Source organism: Danio aesculapii, chromosome 4 (genome assembly GCF_903798145.1).
Source record: "Danio aesculapii chromosome 4, fDanAes4.1, whole genome shotgun sequence".
Lineage (NCBI taxonomy): Eukaryota > Metazoa > Chordata > Actinopteri > Cypriniformes > Danionidae > Danio > Danio aesculapii.
This window is the reverse complement of record NC_079438.1, coordinates 32,029,500-32,038,954: the sequence shown is the minus strand read 5'-3', so window position 1 is coordinate 32,038,954 and position 9,455 is coordinate 32,029,500. Positions and strand designations below refer to the sequence as shown.

Here is a 9,455-nt window from a genome sequence, read left to right as displayed (position 1 = left end):
CTCTTACTGAGCAGTTCCACCAGAGGTTTCCGTAGAAACCGGCCCCCCAACAGCACGGTAGACCCCGGCGTCAAGTGCATTCTCGCTCGCGGGGGGTGGGGTTCTGTTGTAAGTGAGATAACCACGTGAGGTAACCACGCTTACGCTACTGATCAATGCGAAGTCTTGATTTGCCCAGCAGTCATTACCGAGCGTTTGCATTCTATTCTTGCCTGATCTGTGTACTGAACTCTAGCCCGTTTCTTTGACTGTGATTGTCATCCGCCTGCCCTGAACTCTAGCCTGCTTCATCGAATGTTCTCTGCCTGCCCCCAACCTGTCCCACGACCTGATTCCTGGTTTGTCACTTTGTTTTATTTACATTTTTGTGATTGTGCTAATAAAGCTTGTAAAAGGATCCAATGGCTTGTGACTCATCACAACAACCTAGTGTATAATTATGTTTTCCTGATAATTTCTTGTTTGGTTAATTGTATCAGTGTGTATATATTTAAATGTATCAATATTTTATTGTCTGACCAGCAATGTGATTGTGAATGGTTGTCATGTCGCTGGGAAGGAATAGTGAGTGGGATGGATTAGTCATGTCCACATGTTGATGGTTTTCCTGCCTTTGGCCCAGGATGCCAAATAGCTCCAGCACCCTTGCAAAGACAACTGAAGAATATTTTCTTATTATTACTATTTTTTTTAATCTTTATTTCAATTTCAAGATAAATATACAAAAAAAAAAATATTACAAAAAAATAGGGAAAAAATGAATGCATCATTTAAATACTCCTCTCTGATAAAGTGGACCTAACAGTATCCTTTTACTGCATAAATGTGCTATCCGTGTACCACAAGTTAAAAAGTGCAGTTTTCTCAAGGATTTACTGTAGTTGCCTTTCAGTTTTGTTAATTTCAGATGAAGACCAGTATCGATTGGGGTGGATAAAAGTATTGTGTCTTGGTGGTTGTGTTCTGCAATCCAAGCCATGTGACATCAGAGGTCTTCATGTTTTTCAGGTGAGTCACCAGTTTTGGCACCTTCAGAATTAAATGCAGGAACTTCTAATGACAAAAATAATGAAAATGATTAATTTATGTGTAAAAGTACAGAAACTTTGTAATACGTCATGGCCCTCAGATCATTTTGTCATGTTTTTTCAAGTTATTTACCCATAATAACTTCTCTAAATGATGACTCTCATAACAATATTTTCTCTTAATAATGATTTGCTTTCTCATAATAATGATACTTTGAGTTTAGAATATACTGAGGAAAACATCATGTTCATAATACAAATATTGCTAGAATTCCTTTATTCCACGCGATATACAATGGGACCTAGGGATATGAAGTGGAATGATGTATGTGGCCAGACCATTTTAGATGCACCGCACTACTTTAGCCAGAGTTCACTATTGCCATTTCAGATATTTTTACACTCTATCTGGCAGCGTTGTGTGAATGCACGTTTATCAGACTGCTGCAAGCGAACTGGCACAGTATACAAGAAATTGAGGACCGAAATCTAAAATTATCATTCTGTTTCTAAATCTATTCCACATGTCAGAGTTGATATATTGTGTGTAAACACAGCAAAGCAAATTGTTCTCATTACTGGAGTACCTTCTGGAGTATAACTTAAATCAGCTTTTCTCAATCCCCATCCTAACTAGCCACATTTTTGTGCATTTCATATGCTTCTCTTATCACTACAGACATTTGTTCTTCTTTGGTCATTCATATGCGTTCCCATGGCGTATTTTGTTACCAAGCAGTCATTAGCACACGCTGTCCAAAGATCCGCCACTGACAACCTTTGCTGCAGCTCATACTATTTATTTACAGAGTAAGTAAAATCCGCCGCAGTATGCAAATTCTTTATGTTTGACTGAAATATTTAGTCTCTATGAAGTTTTCCCATGTTACAGTAAGTACTGAAGATTATATAGGGACCCTCTAAGTCTAAACACAGGTCATGTATGAAGCGCTTATTCTATCCAGCTGGTTGTCTGATAACAGCGTTGTGAAGGAGAGAAACTGATGTAATGATCTCTTAATTATCACCAAATGTCCTGGTAGTGACAAATAGTTTTTGTTTTAGATTTAATTTTATTACTTTAATTTCTTATCCATTTACAATCATCCTCAATAATTTTGTTAATCATTTAGAAGATTTTATAATTGTTAAAAGTAATGCAAAAAAATCTGTTCAAAAGTAGTGTTATTACACCTTTATTCATACAAAAACTTTTACAATAATGTGGGCAATACACTACTTTTCAATTTATTTTTGAATTATTTTGAGATGCGATCATTCAGACATTAAATGTAACTAATCAAGAAAACAACAACAACAAAACAAATAATTGTTCCCCAATACTACACTACCTGACAAAGTCTTGTTGCCTATCCAAGTTTTAGGAACACATAATAACTTGACTTCTAGTTGATCATTTGGGCTTATATGAAAGGCAAAGGACTCGAGAATATGCTTATTTTACCAAAATAAAATATTATCATGCCTTGATTTTTAATTATTTAATTAGGACAGTAAGGTCTTACTTTGCTTACACAAAAGTCACTTGACAGAAATAATGTACAGTACAGAATACAACGTGGAAAAAGAATTAATGGGATGACTGCATCTATACATATCTGCAATGACTCAATATATTAATGTCGTCTGGAATGGCAAAGAAAGAGAGACTTCCAGAGGACTTCCAGAGTTCATCAAGATTATTTAGATTCATCTTCAATGCCTCCTCCTTCATCTTACCCTAGACATGCTCAATAACGTTCAAGTCTGGTGACTGGGCTGGGCAATCATGGAGCACCTTAATCTTCCTTGCTTTCAGGATCTTTGATGTGGAAGCTGAAGTATGAGAAGGAGCGCTATCCTGCTGAAGAATTTGCCCTCTCCAGTGGTTTGAATGTAATGGGCAGCACAAATGTCTTCATAGCTCAGGTTGTTGATGTTGACATCCACTCTGCAGATCTCTTGCACGCCCCCATACTAAATGTAACCCCACATCATGATTATTTTTTCTTCACCATACTTGACTGATTTCTTTGAGAATCTTGGGTCCATGCGGATTCCAATAGGTCTTCTGCAGTATTTGTGATGATTGGGATGCAGTTTAACAATTGGTACATCAGAAAAATCTACCTTCGGCCATTTTTCCAAATTATGAACTAGAAGATATTCTTTTTTGCTCTTACAACTGGGATCGACGACAAGACATTTGTCAGGTAGTGTAAATATATATATATATATATATATATATATATATATATATATATATATATATATATATATATAGAGAGAGAGAGAGAGAGAGAGAGAGAGAGAGAGAGAGAGAGAGAGAGAGAGAGAGAGAGAGAGATTAATAATTTAGAAATTAATCTAGATTAAACTGGCTCATCTGAATTCTGCTGAAGGCATTCAGAATTTGTGTGTTACCCAAATAATAAATCTTTGAGAATGGGTTTCTCAAGCCAGGTGGCACATTAGACCAGGGGCTCATCTCCTATTTCCAAAATGAATAACAAACTGCTTGAGAAACTGTTCTACTATGATAATTGGTGATAAAATAAATGATGTTCAACAAGATGTACTTGTGTTTACTAACTGTTTATTCAGTTAAACATGAATGTTGAACTGTAGGCCTACATAAGCTCTAAACAGCGATTTCATACTTGCTTTTGATGTACGTACATGCAGAAAATGTTGCTTTTCAATGCCAAGTTCACAGAGCCCTGACGGTGTGTCAAACATTGAGTATGCTTACATGGGAAACAATACTTTAATACGATTTTAATATGATTAAACCAATACTCTGATTAAGAGTCTACCATGTAAACAGCGATTTTTGATGACCTTAATGCGACTAAAGTCATAACTGAACAAAACAGAAATGGAATTAAGACATGTGGAGTACGCATATATTAGTGGCATTACTGAAGTAAACACTGCAATCAAACTATTACCGTCATGTAGGACTTTTCGCCATATTTTCCGACAAGATCCAAGACACAGGCGGCTATCAGTAAAGGGCCGCACACAAAACACACAACACGAAATGCGGAAGTTTTTTGCTTTACATTTGGAAAGTATTATTACATTCTATAACACTCTCACCAGTCCTTGCTCCTTACTTGCGTCTAATACCCCAGTTTGTCTCGGTGTATAAATGAAATGTTAAAGTGAGTTAAAGTGAAACTGCCAAACTGCAGTTAAAGTCAGGTATCCTGTCGATTTGATTCAGAAGGGCACTTTTTTCGTCAGACGGCTCACCGGTCAGGTGTACATCCGTGCTTAAATCTCTAGGTGAAAGTAATCATAGCTTGAGTAGAATAGACCCAGCTCCCAACCCAACTTTGAGAATAGATTAACGGCGATATTTTTTTTTAATCGTGCGATAAGTGCATAAATAAATAAATATATATATATATATATATATATATATATATATATATATATATATATATATATATATATATATATATATATATGCTAAGCCACCCTAAAGATGGAATCCTAGAACCGCCCCTCTACATAAAACGTCATGTACAAAACAAAAACTTAATGAAAATGATTATTCTCCACTGATCTATAAAAATAACAACAACAACAACAACAATAATAATAATAATAATAATAATAATAATAATAATAATCTATAATCAGAAAGAATCACTCTCTACAAGTAGATGGTTCTTACAGAACAGCAGGAATAATGGCATTAGCTCATTATTATGAGCAAGTCATTACAAGAAAAGATAATTATTATGTGAAAGTAATTATTTCATGAAATTAAGTCATTATTATTAAAATAAAGCTGATCCGTATTATGAGATATGTTTAGTCATTATTACGAGAATATATATTATGAGAAAGTAAGTCATTACAATGAGAAAGTTTATCAATATTATTAATCATAAAGTATTACTATTTTTATGTAATGGTGGAAAAAGGCTCAGTTCCTTTAAATAAAACCTGTGGCCATAAGAGGCAGAAGTTAGTCTCTCAACATAAGTTGTGGCCATGAAAAAAGGATGTTGTTCCCTCAACACAGGTTCTCAAGGTCACAACATAGAGATGACAAAATGATCTTGGGGCCATGACATATCACAATCCCCCAAGATTACACCCAAGATCTAAATTACATTCCCACTTGTTATGTGCCAGCACCAATTGGTTATGTTTGTATTATATCTCTCATGTTTTCCCAGTTCAATTCCTTGTTTGTCTACTGCTGTTCCTGGTTAGCTGGTTAAGTTACACCTTACTCACAGCTTCACCATCACCACCTGAAATAAATCACCTAAATGTGTACAGCAATTATTTTTTGTGGCTATTACTTTGAGTGCAATTTTCATTGAGCGTTTGTTTAAACCAAAACCTCAGTTAAGTGTGCAAACCTACTCCCCTGAGTTGTAACACACTAATTAATCTGTCATGGCCATGACAACACTAAGTGAGACCATGACCCTGTATTATGACTATTATTTTTGTAAACATACTAGTAATATCTACGTGGTTCCAGTTAATGAAGAACTTTGAAAAAAAAGTCTAAAAATTACTATAAAAACTGTGATTTTCTTCTGAAAACCTCAGTGGTGGTACAACGAGTTAAAGAAATAATTTACAAAAACGCTGGCTGAATTAAACTCTCCTACTACTCCTCTGACTCTTTCTGCTATATATTTAAGTACTAGCCTACACCTATCATAACTACATTTTGTTAATAGTACGTAGTACTTTGTGTAACTACACTCTAACAAGGATACTTTAAAATGAAAACCAGTGTAATCTCTGCAAGGGTACATAACATTGTTTCAACAAACCTTCACAGGAGAAAGAACCATCTGTGTTTAGGCAGTGCTGGTTATCACTGCATGAAGCTGGGTCTTCAGTGCATTCATCAATGTCTGCAATGGAGAAACTTTGGAAAATAAGAAAACTGAACCAACATAGAATGACAAAAAGGAGGAGAAAAGCTAGAATACTCTAAGCTGACAGAAAGGCAACCAGTTTCAACCAAGGTACCGGAAAAGCATCTCCAGAGAGAAAAAAAAGAATAATCCACACTAGTCAATGCCTTCATTTATTTACCCTCAATGTTGTCTTCAAATTGACACTAAATAATATTTTAATTAATATTTTCTTTAATAATCAACTAACTGAATTCAAGGCAATGACAATAAACTCAACTGACTGGATCAACAAGCAATTATCAAACCATTACATTTGTTCAATGTTCCAGGGAGAGAGTAAACGAAGTCATTGAATATTAAAAAGTATTAATGAGCATGAAAATAAATGGTACCTGTGCAAGTGCCTTCTTCGTCTTTATAGCCATCAGCACAGTTAATGCAGCTACTGGCACCATGTCCTTTGCATCCCGTGCATCTGATATCGCATACTTACATGGACAGACAAACACAGAGAGACAGAAAAATATTAATTGCATTTTTTTACTTGATATCTCTTAAAACCTTTTTCCCGATCTTTCTGAATTAATTGCCTACTGCATTACATCCGATAAATAAAAAAAAAAACGCCTACTGTTTTCTCATTCCATTTCTCTAGGAATCACAATACTAGAGAAAAAAAAACAAAAAAAACAGAGCGTCCAGTTCATGCAGAGTTTAATATAACTTGAACTGACCCTTTGCTAAGCTTCGCCCTCCTTAGTTACTAGAGGTGTGAACCTACACTGGTCTTACGGTTCGGTTACGATTATCATGCTATTGGTTCGGTTAAATTCGATGTCTCGGTGCATAACGGTGCTTTCCATCCACAATTATATTTTACTTCACAGCACAACAATACTTGTATTATGACGTATAAACATATTTATTTTAATATATTAGTTGTAATACAAGCAGTCAGATATATGAACTGTATCTTTAAAAACTCAAGTACGTGCACAGAAAATCATGAGCATTTATTGTAAATAAACAAATGTATCATGGATGACAAACACCTCACACAAGAGGTAATTCATTTTCAAAGTTGATATAATACATTAGTGTTGGGGTAATCGAACTTGGACTCAAGTCCAATTTTGATTGGACTTGGACTTGTCACAGACTCGGATGAACTTGTACTTGGATTTGACTCGAACTTGGACATTTTGGAAAATATCACGAGTACAGTCGAGTCCACAACATCCACAACACAAATAAAGAGATAAAAAATTAATAAATAACAGCATGAAATTATAACAAAATTGAATGAACTCTCTGGCTGCCACTTGTAACCAGAAATAGCCATATGATACAATGCGTGGCTAGGTCTAGGACAATGTCTTCAAAATCAGCAATAATTTGTTGTGCTTATGAAAATCATAGACAATTTAATTGCAAATCACTTCTACAAAATAAAACAACATTTACTGACATGTTGAAAGAAAACAAAGAAAGCTAAGAGCTTCTTTTCTTGAATTTTATATTTATATGGTAGGGACGATGTTCATGCATAGTGTAGATGTTGTATTGTTAATTATATTGGTGTCACTATATCCGCAAATAACTGCCAGATTCAAACTTTTTCGCTTTGGCTCTGAGCCAGAGAAAGATGTGTTCAGTGCTCGTTTTAGGCCAGGGTTTTTCTCATCCAGATCGCTAGGGTATTCAATCTGGATCCGACTCTATTACTTATTGCAAGACCATGCATAAAGGATTCAAACTGTGGATTTTCTTCATTGATAAATGCATAAGCCTTTTAAATCAACTGTTTAGTCGTTTGCATTTTTGTTTAAAAAAATACGGGGCGAAATAAAATCGAAGGGAAAATATTCAAAGTTTTCCTGTGTGACTCTGTTGTCATAACATCCAGTGATCATACAAAGCTTCACATGATGGAGCAGGCTAATCGCGCACGTGCTATAACGCTCCGCAGTGAAGGAACTTATGGGCATATTGCAGTGATCAACACAAGCTGAATCTGAACTCTTGGGCAAGCGCCAAATTGTCTCAATCACTGAACTGGCTTAAGGGCCTAAACCATCACGATAACAGAGCGGCAATTGATCTTGACTGTTCTGACCAATACTTTGGCCGCAGATGTTCTGGTACCCATCATCCAAATTAGTAAATGATTTAAACCCAATAGTGGGGCTTTACAGGATTTTCAGTGGGAACTGCTTCACAAGACTTTTGAATGACTCACGGTTATGCATTAGTCATATGGGACATCCTGCCAGATGTACAACTTCGTAAAGACAAAGAGATCTCTAGAAAAATTAATGCATACAAATGAAAGACAATCTCTTAAAATGTTAGAACTAAGGCAGATGTATCTTTGAATAAAATGCCAGTTTTTCTCATACACTGTGTTTATTCCAACCAACCAGGTTAATCAATGTGTTGTTTTAACCCTTATAGCATATTAAAATGATCTGTATGATGTCTGGTATTGAACGAAAGGTAGTGGCATTTGCAATACATTGGTGTAAATGAAAAACTAGTAGCACAAACAGTATTCGTCTTGTAACATTTGATGTGATATAGTTACAAACTTGCCACGTGAAATCTACATGCAGTCTGTTAATGATTGATCCTACCTACGATGGTACGGGGCGTGGCCCCGCCCTTCATGGCAACTGCTCATTGGAAGACAGTGCCATGGGGATGGACCAAACCACCCTGCACCCTAAAACACCCTGAAACAAAGAAACTTAGCTTTTTTTATTAGCTGGCTCGCGCTCACTGTTGCTATCTGCCCCCTCTCGCCTCCTCGGACACCATGCCGCCACGCGATTGAGTCACCACGAACCATTGACGGTCGCATTTCAGTCGCAGACACACACTTTCAGAGCCTTTTTGACTGAATGAATGAAATCTACTTTTTTTTTTTTTTTTTTACTTTATCTTACTTTAGAATTTAATTCCAGATAAACAAGAATATGCACTTAGCATATTTCTTAAATATCTGCAAACATATTATTTATATTTATGCTTTAGAGGAGTTAAAAACTTACATACAGCACCTTTGAGTGAAAAAATCCTAAACTAAGCCCAGTGTGAATAGATGTTTGACCGCCAAGAGTGGCTGGCCCACTAAAATTACCCCAAGAGTGCAACGACAACTCATTCAAGAAGTCACAAAAGACCCCACAATAACATCCAAAAAACTGTAGGCCTCACTTGCCTCAATTATGGTGAGTGTTCATGACTCCACCATAAGATTGAGACAGGGCAAAAATGGTTTCAAAAATGAAAACTACTGCTGAGCAAAAAGAAGTATAAAGGCTTTTCTCAGTTTTGTCAAAAGACATCTTGATGATCCCCAAGATTTTTGGGAAAACACTCTGTGGACTCATGAAAAACATTTTTTTGGAAGGTGTGTCCCATGGGTTGCGTAAAAAGTAACGCCACATTTTAAAAAAAAATCATACCAACAGCAAAATGTAGTGATGGTAGTGTGATGGTCTAAATACTGAATATGTCATGGCAT

At 35.8% G+C, this 9,455-nt stretch overlaps 1 protein-coding gene across 1 annotated transcript in view; it reads right to left on the bottom strand.

The window, feature by feature from the left end:
- Positions 1 to 728: 728 nt before the first annotated feature.
- Positions 729 to 9,455, bottom strand: part of creld2 (cysteine-rich with EGF-like domains 2) — a 23,550-nt gene continuing 14,823 nt past the window's right edge. The window contains exons 8-10 of the mRNA XM_056455454.1: positions 6,322 to 6,417; positions 5,840 to 5,923; positions 729 to 1,053 (exon numbers count right to left, since the gene is read on the bottom strand). Coding sequence (XP_056311429.1) covers positions 986 to 1,053; positions 5,840 to 5,923; positions 6,322 to 6,417 — 248 coding nt within the window. The 3' untranslated portion in view covers positions 729 to 985. The remainder of the gene's footprint in view (positions 1,054 to 5,839; positions 5,924 to 6,321; positions 6,418 to 9,455) is intronic.